This window comes from Homarus americanus, unplaced genomic scaffold, assembly GCF_018991925.1.
Source record: "Homarus americanus isolate GMGI-L3 unplaced genomic scaffold, GMGI_Hamer_2.0 scaffold31037, whole genome shotgun sequence".
In the NCBI taxonomy this organism is placed as follows: domain Eukaryota; kingdom Metazoa; phylum Arthropoda; class Malacostraca; order Decapoda; family Nephropidae; genus Homarus; species Homarus americanus.
In genome coordinates, this window is record NW_024722227.1 from 9,134,202 (window position 1) to 9,151,056 (window position 16,855).

Sequence of the window (16,855 nt, forward strand, 5' to 3'; positions counted from 1 at the left end):
GAGATAGTACCCTGCCTCAACAAGGTAAGGGGAGGACCAGGATTGCCTGAAGAATAAGAAATATAACTGGAGTTCAGTTGGAGATGTAAAAGTACACCAAAATACAAGTTAATACATGTAAAGTTGGCTCAGAATGAGCACTTACACAGGGAAGAAAGGTTGAGAAACTTTCCAACACTCATCCTGACAGTTCTCTGCCAGTTTTTGACCAATTTTAGTGAAACAAACACTCAGCACAGGAAGAACCTTTCCTCAACATAACAACAGATTCCAATTTTTTCTATCTTGTAAGATTTATTTTGGGTTGAATATTTTATCTTGATATTTTGATAAAAAATTTTCAACCAAACTTGAAATTTTTATTCATGAAACCAAAGACAAAAACAAACAAATGGCCCTGGACAATTCAGTGGCAATACAAGATCTCTTAGAACTACAGGTATGAATTTCAAGGCAAAATAGAAAGAAGAAATGCAGAAATTATACCTTGAAAATTTAGACAAATGTGAGAAAATGTGTAGAGGGTTGAAAATTTTGAAAGGGTAGAAGGGGGCTATGGGGCTAGAATTGATGTACTGTACACATGATCCTTGACTGATGACAAGAATATCATAACAATCGACCAAAATTAAAAGCACCTACACCAAAAACCGGACTCTCCTCTTAAGTACAAGTAAAAGTGATATCTTTGTTAGCTGGAACAATTGGTGCAGAGTACTACCGGGAATGAGAGATTTCCGAATAACAAGTCGACTCTCTCAAAGCCGGATAAAATCTCTCATCCCCAGAATTTTCTGGGCATAGGTAAAAATTTTCTCGGAAGTTCCAGAAATTGCCCATTGCACCATCTCTCGAACCCGGAAAAATATCCCCCATCCCTGGAATTTTCCGGGTACCGGAAAAATTTTCTTGGGATTTCAGGAAATTGCGCCCCTTGGAAAATCGTTGCCAAAGCTGGAAATTTCCGGAATATTCTGACTTTGGGAACGATTTTCCGATAAAATTTCAATTCCTGCTATTGGAGACTTCCGAGATTGAGGGATTCAGGCTAACGGAGATATGACTAGTAATGTGTTTAACTAAGCACTAACATATTTAAAATACTCGAGTTGTGCTAGGTAGAATTTAGTCTAGGGGAGATGGCAACTTCACATAAAAGATACAGGCAGATTTTTTGGTAGCCATTTTTCAGACAAAAAAATGCCTTTTACATGCTGTAAAATATGGTGTGTGTTAAGATTGTGTGTACAGTGGGAGAAAGCTAAAAGTGAATTTGTAAAAAGTACACAATAGTACAAGTAAAAACTAAAGAGTGAGATATGAATATTGGCTCGATATACAGCTACTCCTCAACTTACGACATACTTGACCTACGACCACCCGGACATACGACCGCCCCAGTCTTACAAAAAAAAAAAAAATTAAAATTACGTATTTTCGAGTCCCAATGTTAGTGATTGCGCTGTGTACTGACAATTTTTTTTTTTGTAATTCCCTTTTAAATGGCTGGCAAAATTAAAAGTGAGAGTTCTCGGTCCTGAGAAGAAAAAGAGACACCCAGAAATTTATGTAAATCTACCTAAAGATACAGTTGAAAATTTTTTACATTATTAAAATGTACTATGTACTAAAAATTTTATCTCTTGTCCAAAATATATGACGTTTATATTCAAATTAATCACTATCTTATAAGAATTCCAGCAATGTAAATTATATTCTCCCCGGTCACTTCTATGACATTTTATAAGCAAAAAAACAAAAACTCAATCTAAGGGACATAAATAAACAAATAAATACTTCACTAGACCTTCGGCACTAACTGTCAAACATGTTACTGTCACCCCTAAGTGCAAACCTGTACTGTACATGTACTAAATGATTAGGGTACTAAAATTTTTGTCTTGTGCAAATTGTTGCTTGTTTATATTCAAATTAATCACCGGTATCTTACAAGAATCCCAGCAATGTAAATTAATTCTCCCAGGTCGTTTCGGTGGCAAATCATAAGAGAAAAGCTTAGTCACTCTTAAGGACTGATAAATAAACACACAGACCTTCGGTGCCAACTGTCAAACATATCACCTCATCTCCCCTGACCCCCCCCACCCCTCACTCCCTCTCGCCCATCCAGGGTTTTAGTCTTACAGTTTTTATCTTATATAATATCACAGACTAAAGTTAGGAAAATATAATTTGCTACCAAACAGGGAGGTACTACCACCTGGGAAGAAATTGGAAGCATAATGTGTTGTCTAATGGTAGACCCTGCTGCCACGAAAATTGTGACCAAGTCCCAGGTTGCTGATCTGACTTTCTGCCTCATTTACACACAATTGCAGGGTCTCAATTGTTTCTCTTACTATTGACAACATAACATACACACTGTATATTGTTTCTCACTCTTAATCTTTGTTTTTTCATTTTTGTATTTCTTTATGGTTCTTTATTATTATTATTATTATTATTATTATTATTATTATTATTATTATTATTATTATTATTATTATTTTTGTATTTTTTATTATAAATTTTACTTATCTGAATTATTATTATTATTATTATTATTATTATTATTTATTATTATTATTACTATTATTACAACTTTGCCCCCTCAGGCCCCAATGTGGATCAGTGACCTGTGCTTGGGTGGGGTAATCCCCGTAAAAAAAAAAATAAAAAAAAATCATATTTTGCACAAAAGATAAAAATTAATCACCTGTAGTGATTTAAGAGTTCTATTGTATATATATATATATATATATATATATATATATATATATATATATATATATATATATATATATATATATATATATATATATATATATATATATATATATATATATATATATATATATATACACACACACACACACACACACACACACACAGTAGTACCCCGATTTACGCGGTCAATTGAACCCACAGGGTACCGCGGAAAGTGAAAACCAGCGTAAAGTGAACAACAGAACATATGGGATTAATTCCAAGAGAGACTGGCCCGACCCCCAAACTCCACTTTTTCCGACAATACCTATGTTGTAGTAAAAATAACATCTTAATTTTATGATGGTATGCATACACAATTAATATTTAAGAGAAATACAGTCGCCAGGTTAATGTCCATTCAAATAATGGACTCGAACTGACCACGTGAGCTGGATACCTGGCCAATGGTTCCTTTCGCCAGTGTGACCAGTGTGCGGATCGTACCGTTGACTAGTGTGACCATAGCTTAAGGAACACATTAGAAGTGACATAAGCTTTGGGTTTGAAAGAACAAAATGGAGTTAATAGGCTGTAAAGAATAAAAATCATAAAGTTAGAAGTGGAAGTGATTGCTACAGAGATGTGGATATGTGGAAAGAATGAAAGATTATTAGAAACAATGGTTCATTCAGAAGCAAATAGTGAGAGAAGTGTCCAGGAGGAAGTAGAATGGGATGGACAAAATTCTCAATTCACTTATAATTTTCTTTCATTCCTCTACTATGATGTTCAATTCCAGCTGCTGACACAGCCAATCTTAGATATATTATATTCATATAAAATAAATAAGTATCACAAACTTTAGCTGGATGATAAGGACATATCTTGTACAGTATAGTCTGCATTTACGCGGTCAATTGAACCCGTGGAGGCCCGCGTAAAACGAGAAACGCGTAAATGAAATAACAGAAACATATGGGATTAATTGAAATAGAGACTGAGCCGACCCCCAAACTCCACTTTTTCCGACACAATACTTAACTTGTAGTAAAAATAACATCTTAATTTTATGATGGTATGCACACACAATTAATAATTAAGAGAAATATCAATAATATTAGGTTTTTTAACAACTACATTAGTAGAAAAGCTGAGTCAGCACACGTGGATGGCGGCTGGTTCCGAGGCAGAGGGCAGATGAAATGCCCTCCGGTGAATTATTTTCGCTTTCACTACTCGCAGAGGTTTGCAGGACCTCCCAGACAAACCCCTCAAAGTCCATATCCTCACTGTCACTATTACTTTCACTGACTTGGGCTGGCTGTGGTTGTGGTGGGTTGCGTGCGAGAAGTCCTCAATACTACGTTGACGACTAGCATTGATGTTGTCGAGATAAATCTGGATATACGGCTCCATAACTTTCGACAGAAGGTTATTAGACACTTCATACCGATGCTTGTCTGGGTCGTTGTTAAAGATGAGCTTAATTTTCTCCCCCCAACTCGATGATTTCCTTCACATTATCATGGCTTGGTCCAGGTAATTCAAGGTTTTTCTCGGGTGGTGGGGGGTCCCGCGGAAGCCATTGTGAGGGGAATAGCGGGCACAAGAGAGAACTGTATACGCGGACTGAAAACAATGAGACAGGCCTGGCTAGGTCAGCAACTTCTACCCTCTGGTGGCAGGGCACGTCATGTTTCATTAGACCAATCACAGCTAGCGGCGGAGGGAATGCGTGGGTGGTAAGGATGCGTGGCCCAATCACAGTCCGTTACGTCATATGATGTCAGCGATAACGCAAGAGCGGCCTAATGCACACCACTCACCGCGCCGCTTCCCGAGTATGGTCAAGACTGGACCGCGTGGGTAAAAAATGGCGCGGCGGTATGGACCTCTCCAGCCGCTCTCCGCGTAAATGACCAAATTTACCGTGTAATTAAAGCATTTTCATTCTGGCAAGGCACCGTGTAAATGACCAAACGCGTAAACAAAAACTGCGTAAATCCAGACTATACTGTACATGAAAATTGTGTATATGACTACAAACTCATCTATCCACATAAAAAGCAATGTCTGTAGGCTAAAAAATATTCCTATATGATAGAAATGGTGTTACTGTATTGAACACATACCAGTTAATGGCTGATGGTTTTTTGTCCACACAATAGTTGCCGCTAACACTCAGGACTTCAAGTTCAGGGAAATGTTTTTTCAGGGCCTTAAGTCCTGCCTCCGTGCCCTGAGTAAAAATAAAAATTTATACAAATATAAACCACCCATAGAAATTTATTAATGATATTTATGCATATACCAGTAATATAAAACATTCCATAATAGTATTTTTTTTTTAAATAAAGAAGACTTGAAAGTCAGGCACCTGACAAATACTGTACACAATTCACTAATCAGTAATAAAACACTATACAGTAGTTGTATTCCACAACTACTCAAGCATTATGTTGCAATATTTCATCTACAGAACCTCAGCCTACAAAATTGCACTTATTACTCACGCACTCAAAAGAATTTCCTGCCACAGAATTTTGCTCATGTCATATAACCTACAACTCTTCAAAACATCCTGTTGTAAATATTTTTAATCTTTGGCTTCATGAACACATGTGATATTAGCAAAAGTCTGATCTCTCCCTCATACCAATTACTGGTAACAGAAGAGCAAGGATTGGAGTATGAAATCTAATGTTATGGTCTATGAAACTTTATGAGTGATTTGGAGTGATCCTGTCAAAGAGCACCAGTAAGAAGAGCTCACTAAATACTTGCAGGTTTATTGCTTGATACGGTATAGAATCATTGTGGATGATGTTTGTACTGCTAACCAAAGCCTTAGAGGTCTACTCATCCAATAAATCTACCTTCTGCCAGATCTACAGGTGGTCTCATATACCACTGAGGTTTCACTTTGGATTTTATATTCACAAATTCACTGCACTACAATCCCCCAATCCACAAAATGGGTTCACATCTCTATTCAAATTTATATTTTCCTGTTATCACATTAAAGGGTCAACATATCCTACTCTTTTAGCAGACAATTTTGAGGTTAATTTAACAATTCTGCATTTTCTGTTTAGATATACTATTTCCTATTCCAAATTATGTCATATTATTAGTGTAATTGTCTGTGTTTATGTTATTAGTGTGGGTGAGTTTTGCACTACCCTGGGTCTTCAACCATTCACCATGCAAGTAATACATCTTTGTATGTAACCCTCATGACTACAGGTGACAGCTTATTTCCCCAAATATAGTACACTGCAAAGCTGTTTGTCTCCCATACATCACTTTGGCTTTATCACCCCGAATACTTTATTCCTTTAGTACTGCCACAATCAGTTTAAACAGGTTAAATATGGTCTATATGGTAAGTCCTGCCCATAAGATTTATCATCACTTATGAAGGATCTTATATACTCTAAATACATTTGTGGATAAAATTCTTAATATCTTAAGAGGGACTTGGCCACAGTTAGGTATCGTACAATAAGACTAGTACAGTACTATAGGTACACCACCGATTTTCCGGTACCCTTGGTTCCAAAGCCTTGCCGGATTATCCGTTTTGCCGGACCAACCGAGGTCAGGTAATAATAATTCAACAACACACCTCTGAACCACTAATTATACACCTCCTGTGTCTCTAAAGCTCCATGGACTGCTAGAAACTTAAATTAAACTATGTGATGTTCATACTCAAATTAATCACTATCTTACAAGGATTCCAGCAATGCAATTTATATTCTGTTAAGTCTAGTCAGCTACATTTTATAAGATAAAAACTTACTTAAGCCTAAAACTAGCTTCACCCTGGCTGGGAGGGAAGTTAAGTGCCCTCTCTTAATTTTGTCCGGACTAAAGGAGGTGCCGGACCATCAGTTCCCAGATAATCGGTGGTGTACCTGTAGTACAGTGAGCACACATTTGGCATGCCAACTTATATGCCTGTGTTACAACACCAGATACAGTACCATGAACCCAGTACTGTAAACCCTTAATTTTCAGACAAGTCATATACTTGGAGAACAAATCTGATAAAGAATCTGGGAAAAATCAGGGGCAGATCCAGGAATATAAAAGGGGGGGGGGTCCAAAAAGTTGTGGGTGGGGGAACATGGCGAGCACAGCGAGCCCACCCACAGGGATGTGTTTGGGTCTTGGGGGAAAAAAAACACCTACCCAGGAAGTTTTTACCATATTTAACTTAATTTCTCACATTGTTACTCATCTCGTGAAGGCCTAATAGTTAAAACACAAGTACAGAAAATCAAACATGTATGTTTATTGCAACAATATTTTTTAAGCATAGTCTTAATAGTTCCTTTAAACATTTTATTTGTTACTAGACTTAAATTTGTTGAATATTTTTAATTGTTCACCATTATTGAGAGAAGATAAATTAAAAGGAAAGCTTTTTTGCACTGTATTGTGTGAGAATTCAAAATTTAATACAGGGGGTCCCCCAAATTTGCGGTGGTTAGGTTCTCAAAATGGCCAAGGAATCGCCAAATCCACGAAAAACATTTGCTGACCGGGGGGTTGGGGGACCATTTTTACTAGTGTACAAAGAAATTTGTTTGTCCTTTATGTGTTTGCCCTTAGGAAAATTATTTCTTCTACCTGTATTGTATATGTGTGTGTGTGTGTGTGTCTGTGTGTAGACACACACACACACACAAAACACATACAAATAAATAATAATGGGTAAATACTCTCATAAATAATCAGAAACAAATTTATTAAAAATCTGAGTCTACCCTCAAGTCTACTCCGTGCTTTATTACTTTATTAATAAAGCATGAACTTGAGGGCAGACCCCGTCACATTTTTAATAAATTTGTTTCTGTTATTTGTGAGAGTATTTTCCCATTATTATTCATTTGTATGTGTTTTGTGTGTGTGTGTTTGTGTGTGTGTGTGCTGGAATCCCTGTAAGATAGTGATTAATTTGAGTATAAACATCACATAGTTTGCGCAAGAGATAAAAATGATAGTCCTTTAGTGTAGTACATTTGAGTACAAGTTTTTCAACTTATATTTTCGGGAAGATATATGTAACTTGCTTCATTTATTTTTACTCATTTATATGCACACACTATCCTAAATACATATTGTGAAAAAAATAAAAAATTATTGTTGTAAGAACATTTCTGTACTGTACTCAAATGTACTAAATAATTACTAAAATTTTTGTCTAGTGCAAACTATGTGATGCTTATAGATCGGCCCTCCAAATTCGCGGATTTTAATTTCGCGGTCCTCTAGTATTCGTGGATGACACTGGATGTACCCAAGAATGTCTGTGGGTAGTTTTAAAGTTGCCGACATTTTCCCGGCTGGGACAGAGAGCCATTCGTTCTGGAGACAGTAATTTCCTTTATCTGTATTGTAAATAGTATGTGTGTGTGTAGACATACACACACAAAACACATACTGTACAAATAAATAATAATGGGAAAATCCTTTCACAAGTAATCAGAAACAAATGTAGTATTAAAAATGTTGAGTCTACCCTCAAGTCCACACAATACAGGTAAAAGAAATAATTGTCCTAAGGGCAAACACATAAAGGGGATATACATTTTTTTGTACACAAGTAAAAATGCCCCCCTGTATTGTATTGTTAAAGAATTTTTTGTTAAAGCAATTTTTTGCATGAATAATGTCATGTAGTTTAATCCTAAATTATTAATTATTTTCCATACCTTGGATACCATATTCATCCCCATAGCATCACCAGTTTGTGCCACAAAGCGCATGAACAACAAACGTCCTGCAATTCCCACTTGCAAATCCTGCAGACGAGCAAAGCGACTGGTAGAATCAAAGCCTTCTTTAATGACTGCAAAATTCTCTTTCTTTCTTGTCCACATGTACACCTCTCTGTTGATAAACATATAATAATGTTGTAGAGCACATATTGAAGGCTACTGAAAGAGAGAGAAATCAATATATAGAATTTGCAAGTCAAGGCATTAATTAAATGTTACATAATGGCTATAAGTCAAGAAGTTGTTTGGGAATATAATCGTTGGCTTAAAAATATCAATAAAAAATCCATTACATGTGATATGAAACCATGAAATCACTTTAAGAAAAGTGTGATAAAAAATCAAGGGAGTCGGGGGCAGGAATTTGTAATAAAGTTGGGCCACAGGGTGAACAGGTCATTCCACCTTTACTTCACGGCAAGTCACTGTGCCAAACCTCCCCACTAACACAGTTTGGAACTGGTAATGAACCAGTGTGATTCAGGTCAAAATTCAACACACAAATAAGAGGGAGGCTATTTATTAATATGAGCCAACAACGCTATACTGATCAACGATGAGAGTGATGCTAATGTTACAGAATTAAACAAACCATATAATATATCACCTTGGTAGGTATAAGGCTATGGGAGTAAACCCCAAATGAAAAATCTGCAGTGAAGGCATGCTTACAGAGCTCCAATACAACCCAAACGGTGGTATAGACAAAAGAGGTGACCAACGTGGGAACCCAACGGCTACATCAGCGCAGGAAGGCAATGCACAATGGACAGGCTACTAAGGCAAACCCCAACAAACTGGGCTATCGGCAGTCCATTGCAACTCTCCCTCTCCCCAGTCGTTGCAACACGTGCACCACTGGAACAGGAAATGGGAGAGCAAGATGTGTGGTTGCAGCCTGTGCTCCTGCCTCACCACATAAATCAACTCACGCATAGCCATCATCCAGCTTCTCATACTTATCATCATCAAAACCCCTATACAGTATACTCTTGATTTAACGGAATCCGATATAACGAACTCTCGATTTAGCGGGAGGAATTTTTTCAGTTATTTTTTGCAAGATTTTGTGAACAAGTTTGCTAAATCGAGATTCATTCCATTTATACGCTCACACCTACAGACACACCTCAGACACATGATACAGTAAAACCTACTTCAGCCTCCAGCAACTGTACTAAATGTATAAAAACAATAAATAATGATAAAAAAAACACCATACAGTGGTCCCTCGGTTAACAAACGGTTCGGTTAACAAATTACCTTCCATAAAAATCTTCAATTCGGTTAACGAACAAAAATTTGATGAACAAAATCCTTACGAACATCACGTTTTGTTGTGAGCATCAGCTGATGGGCTAGTCTGCCAATTCAGTAATCTGTTCTATGTTTACATTCGTTTCCAGTGGAGTAAATATCAATAAAGTTGTGCTCTTTAATAATTTTGCATTTTTTATACAGTGAACCCTCACTTTACGCGGTCAATTGAACCCACGGAGGCCCGCGTAAAGCGAGAAACGCGTAAAGTGAACAACATAACATACGGGATTAAATGAAATAGAGACCGGCTGACCCCCAAACTCCACTTTTTCCGACACAATACCTATGTTCTAGTAAAAATAACATCTTAATTTTATGATGGTACATGCACACAATTAATACTTAAGAGAAATAGAGAAATACAGTCGCCAAGTTAATGTCCATTCAAATAATGGACTCAACTCCCTCCCCCTCTTCTCACACTCCTGGCTCTTCCCTCTCTGAGAAATGTTTGGGGGAAAACCACTAGATTTTAAGGTACTGTATAGTAATAAATAATACCTCAAACTAAAGTTAGGATACTGTAATATAATTGACATTGCTGGATTCCTTGTAAGACCAGGAATATTTTGAATATAAATGTCATATATTTTGCACAAAAGATAACATATTTACTCAGAGTAAACAAAATACTTAAAGTAGATCTAAAATTTGTATGTCTAATGCAAAATCTATGATGTTTATATTCAAAATGATCATCAAATTGTAAGAATTCCAGCAATGTAAATTATATTCTGGCCGGATAATTTGCATGAATTTTGAGCTAAATAAAAAAATTATACTTCACCCGCGTATATGAGTAGATGCACCGCGTAAAGTGGGAATTCCGGTTCTGGCAGGGTACCGCGTAAATGTAGAAACGCGTAAAGTGAAACCGCGTAAAGCGAGGGTTCACTGTATTAAAATTATTAGTAATTTTAACATTTAATTAACATATTGATAATATATGCAGTACAGGGAACTAGTTTTTTGTGCGCCCATCAGTAGCTTGACTCAGTCACAAGGCGTCAGTTGGGCTTTGAAAACAGTGGAGTGAACATCTATTTTAAAGGTGTCTTGAATATTTTGGCATTTTTCATTGAAATTATTGATCATTCTGAAATTTAGTTAACATATTAATAATATATAGTGCAGTGTTGATTTAAATAAAATAATCTTGAATTACACCAAGTGAATTTAAAATTTTATTGGTGAAATTACTGCATCAAGCATGGGTCCACTGAAAGGTGATTTCTCTTCCATCCCCACTTCCTTCTCTTCTCCCTTCTCCTCCACCCCCACTTCTAATTCCCATCATCATCATCAACCAGGAACCTTCTACATACACACCTCACAGTAAGTGTACTTTACTGCATTTTTTTTTTACTTTGTATGTACTTTTCGGTGAGCTGGAACATAATGACCTAATATCCCATTGAAACAATGGATTCGGTTAATGAACGACCTTCTGGAAAGAATTGTGTTCGTTAACCGAGGGACCACTGTATAAGATTCACCCCCCATTTGTACCAGGGAGTATTTAGGAAACTGTTACCAATAACATATAAAACCACACAGGAAAAGGGAAACACTGGAGCACCTTAGCTTTTGTCTTTATTCAAGACTTCTTCAGAGACAACTAAATTTGCAGGAACTGAGAGAGGCTTATATACAGTGAGTGACCTTACATAATATGAGGTCAGGTCAATAACAAAGGATCCACTAATCCACACACCACCTCCACTGCAAATAACACGAGACCCACTAATCACCTACCCTATATCCACCTCAAATGCTTTCAAAGCATTTTTAACCTTAGGCCAGTTATTATTCATTAATTAATACCCTCAACACCACAACATCTGGAGTTTAAAGTCTTGTGTAAGACAATGAGTTGGAGGGAGGGAGGCTGAGAGGGGGAGGCAAGGAGGGAGGGAGGCTGAGAGGGGGAGGCAAGGAGGGAGGGAGGCAAGGAGGGAGGGAGGCAAGGAGGGAGGGAGGCTGAGAGGGGGAGGCAAGAAGGGAGGGAGGCTGGCTGGCATGTTTTAATATAAAATATTAAACACTAGAGAAAAAATTTTATATATAATTTGACAACAAAATTACCTGCCAAGGTGAATAATAAGTCTCTCTCTCTCTCTCTCTCTCTCTCTCTCATGTAGATCCAGAATGGAAACGTGGACAATATAAATCTTGATAAAATCACACATGAAAAACCATTACAATGATCACAACCTGTACTCAAATGTACTAAGTTGATTACTAAAAAGCCAAAATCTTAAAACATCTTACTGTAATCAATGCACTAATTAAAGAACTAAAAAAATTATTTCTAGTGCAAACTATGGGATGTTTATACTCAAATTAATAGCCGTCTTGCAAAGATTCCAGCAATGGAAGTTATATTCTGCTAAGTCAAGTCAGTGCCATTCTATGAGATAAAAACTTTTAAGCCTAAAACCAACTTCTTATTGTCTTATGGTTGGAGGGAGGGGGTATTATCAAGTGTGTAGTACTGTATCAGCGGAGGGACTCAGGAATATACAATACAGTTTAAGTTTTTTGCTATAAAATGCGTGTGAAATGCAAAAATTTGTGGATCAACACAAGATGTGTGAATTTTTCAATTCTGCTAAAACAGCATATGGCTCAACTACTCATGGTGCAGCCCCCTCTGCTCAGTCAATGGTAATTCCCTAATTAAAGACGAAGAAGGTATCCATCAGCGCTGGAAAGGGCACCGCTATTTGCTGCTCCACCGAAACACTGATGTGGATGTCCTGACTACCCAGCAGGTCCCTCAGCATCCAGAGCTGACCCACCTCAGCTATCCCTATCCCTGGATGAGGTAGCTACTGTCATCAAACAGATGAAAAATTAAAAAGCCTCAGGGCCTGATGGAATCCCAGCCGAGGTGTATAAAGCAGGAGGACCTCTCGTTACCAGCCATCTCCACTCTCTCCTGGAGAATATATGGGAGAAGGAAAAAATCCCCCAAGCTCTTAAAGACGCTTCCAGTGTCAATATTTATAAGAACAAGGGAGACCGATCAGAATGTGACAACTACTGTGGAATCTCGCTGCTGTCCGTACCAACTGTAAGAACATCGAGGCTACCATTATCCATGAGCAACTATGCTGGACTGGCAATGTTACCCGCTTGGACGACAGTAGATTACCAAAGCAGCTACTTTACAGTCACCTAATGAATAGTGAATGTAACGCCGGCAGGCAACTGAACAGGTATAGGGATGGTCTTAAGTCAAACCTGAAAAAGTGCCAAATTGACCCCTTCACCTGGGAGTCGATTACTTCACACCGTAACACTTGGAGAAGCACCACACAAGAAGGTGTCAATACTTTCAAATTAGCACGACTGCAAACCGAGGGAGACAAGCGGCAGCGCCAGAAAGGCGCTGCCGCCGCCCCTCCCGCACTATATATAACCATCCACACATGCAACATCTGTGGACGACCCTACCGGTCCCGTATCAGCCTATTTAGTCACCTCAGAACTCACCAATGAAGGTGACATCCTTAATAACTCGTATCATTGTATCATAGCTAGATGATCGTCATACTCAATTCTGAGTGACAGAAAAGTAGTAGTAGTGTGTGGGGTAGAGAGGGGGTCATGATGGGGTGTGGAGGGCAATTGTTCATTACCTGGAACCACCACTGTTCAAGGTTGTTAGATTATTCCAGGAATGTGTGTGTTGGTGGGGAGGTTCGGCACAGCGACTCGATGTCAAGCAAGGGTGGAATGGCCCGCTCACCCCCTGGCCCAACTGTATCACGAATTCCTGATCTCGACTGTACAAGTGACCCTTTTCTTCCTTCACAAATTATCAGGCCATGACATATTCTTGTCATATGTCACATACTATGGCTAGACAAAGAGAAAATGGAGATGGCTACACTTGTGCCCATGTCCACATAAACATCTACACCCAATTCACTTTCTAATAACTACATCACCTTTCAAGACTTCTGTAACATTTGTCATTTTGTGGTAATGAGTCAATAACATCTCTCAGTACTCTAGTGACTGTCTCTGTGGTAATGTGGCAATAACATCTCTCAGTACTCTAGTGACTGTCTCTGTGGTAATGAGTCAATAACATCTCTCAGTACTCTCGTGACTGTCTCTAAAGTAAGGGCTCTTGAGTAAGAACCTGGAGACTCAAATGGATTTCATCATACTCCCTGATAAAGTATGAAGGGTCAACATTATCTCCTTTTTTTCAAGATTTGTCCAGTCATCGCCTCTATGAAAGACCAGTAATCTGTCATTTTACACAGTAGTGAGAGATATATTCAAGAGTTTCATTCCTCTACACTATCAGGTACAGGTATCCCTCATTTAGCATTAATTCACTTAACAATAATGTTCCATTCATACACAAATCTCCTCAATCTCATCTTTGTTCACTACTGTCTATGCAACAACAATTATTATAAATAGCAAACAAAAGAACATAATCAACTACCATATTGGCTATATACATACGTGGCTTGAGCAGCAGTGGGCAGCCTGACACTCGGTGCTCTGGTCATTCCATCCCGAAATACTTCACTCTTGACTCCATTGACCATAGCACGACAACCACGATTGGTGGAAGCAACCAAACATCCTTCAGTGGTTGCCATTGGCACCATATACATTTTGCCATTCATAAGCAGAGGACCAGCAACACCCACAGGGATAGGTACATATCCAATCACATTCTCACAGCAGACACCCATCACCTGGATAAAATAATACAGAATTTTAGTATTACACAATCACAATGATCTATGAAAATGAGTCCCATAGGCATGAATGTCCGTTAGGGACAATGTGGACACAGCACACTATATACTAAGCCTTTGGTACACAAGGAAGCAGTATGGCCAGCACTCAATCACCATCACTTCCTCAACTTTATAAAGTATGGTACAGTACCCATTTACAGCTGGGTATACTGTGTGTGTGTCCTGCAATCAAACCAGCGAACTTTAGGACAGGCAGACCACACTGTATCCACTCTATCACTGCATCCTAATAGAAATATAAGGAACTTCAAACATGTCTGTTTACACATATGCCCTCAGAGAGTAGTTTAACCTCTGTTAAAACACATGAATTTAGTATTGTGTACAACCTGTATGTCTAGTGATAATAAAAATTAATCTCAAATTCCATCAAAATATTTACACAGACACAATGGTGGACTCTTTGCAGTGAAATTAACCTCAGAAATATTAATGTTCTATCCAATGACGACATATTTATGCTAAGTTTCACCAAAATATATCTAATGAATCGAGAGTTGGTTCTCCTCTAAACAAGGTTTTTACCTGCGACAAAGATTTTAATCTGACTTTATACACTAACCTTATGATGATACATACTGTAAGATTCTAAAATATATGCATCGATTTAGTAGTTATTATCAGAACAATGAGTCGATACATAACTATCAGTAGTGAGAGTAACCTTTAACCCTCTCGTAGTCTTTCGAAGCAAATTGCATTGCTAAGCACTCCTGTGCTGGCGCAACCTCTCCCGCTCAGCTGTATCTCACACTGAGAGCACCCATCCTGTAAGCAAATATGTGGCAAGAGTGGCCCTGCCCATCAACCACCTACATTCCTCCCGCTACCCTCGTGGGCTGGCATATACAACTCTAAGGGTACAACTTGAGTTTGGATCGCTCTACACAATGCTTATTAATATGGAAAAAACGTTCCTGTTACCAATGTAACCTGTGTCAAAAGACTAGGAGGGGGTAAGATTTCTGACCATGGCCAGGAGAACAAGGGGGTTAACACAGACATCAAAATTTGACGTTCTCTTCTTTAATTAGTGATAATGTATAACGTAAAATTCCATCATAATATCTAAATGAGACGAGAATCCCACTCTAGACAAAGGTTTGACTCTCTCTACCTTCCAAATTTTAAGTCAATCTGAATAATCCGAAAGGAATAGAGCATTAACAATCTTTTGGGGCAGATTGACAAGGTTAACAACATGTGTCCCTCTGATGGACACATAAAAAGTAATTCAGTAGATCAGTTACACTAGTCACATGCAGATGTAGATGCAGCATTATTTTTTGCCATAATCTGTTATAATTAAATTCTAATTTTTACAGTTAATCATTGCATGTATAACTGATTTTTGTCAAACAAGTATTTCCCATTATGATAAAATGTACTGTAATACCACTTTGATTTATTGGCCGATACATCTCCCAGATTTCAAAATAACCCATTTTATCAATTCTATCTACAATCATACTTCCATTTATCTATATTGTACTTACTATGGTCAACTTTTTTTGTCACATTCACTTTCAACATTCACCTTGTATATAATTTTTCATGTTCTTTCAATAAAATTTATAAGTTTTCTTCTAAATCACTCACCAAGATAGTATCATCTGCAAAAAGCTGCTGACACACAATAAACCCTCGATAACTCGGCATTTGATAACTCGGAATTTCATATAACTCGGCATGGATATGGTCTCGGAATGTATTATAGTACAACTCGGGAAATGCCGAGATATATAAAATTACTATCTGGGGAAATTTTGGCATATCTGGCCACCTGCGTCACCTACCATGCCTCTGCGTCACCTACCATGCCTCTGCGTCACCTACCATGCATCTGTGTCACCTACTATGATGCTTCATTCTTCACCTGCAGTGCTGGTAAGTGTTACCTTTTTACATTTAGTAATTATATGTACACATATATGGGTTGATAATTTTTTTTTTTTTTTGTATTTTTGTGGGAAGGGAGGAGTGCCTCGATAAGTTGGAATTTGGGATAACTCGGCAAGGCCAGAGCCCCTTTGTACCGAGTTATCGAGGGTTTACTGTACATGCTTTGCAACCAGTATTCCTTTCAACGAGACTTGCTTCCCTTTTCAGTACTATGTATTTTCACCTCTCTTATTACCCCATCCATGGACATACTAGCACTGACCTAATTTTAACTGGGAACCAACAATCTCCCCAATATGCTTCTTCTAATTCCACAATCACTATCAATGAACTCCTCCTCTT

The 16,855-nt window shown here is 37.9% G+C and overlaps 1 protein-coding gene across 2 annotated transcripts in view; it reads right to left on the minus strand.

Moving 5' to 3' along the window:
• Positions 1 to 16,855, minus strand: part of LOC121862368 (3-hydroxy-3-methylglutaryl-coenzyme A reductase-like) — a 129,256-nt gene that overhangs the window by 23,897 nt on the left and 88,504 nt on the right. For both annotated transcript variants that reach the window (XM_042360617.1, XM_042360618.1), the window contains exons 12-14: positions 14,307 to 14,545; positions 8,433 to 8,610; positions 4,842 to 4,948 (exon numbers count right to left, since the gene is read on the minus strand). In XM_042360617.1, the coding sequence (XP_042216551.1) occupies positions 4,842 to 4,948; positions 8,433 to 8,610; positions 14,307 to 14,545 (524 nt within the window). The remainder of the gene's footprint in view (positions 1 to 4,841; positions 4,949 to 8,432; positions 8,611 to 14,306; positions 14,546 to 16,855) is intronic.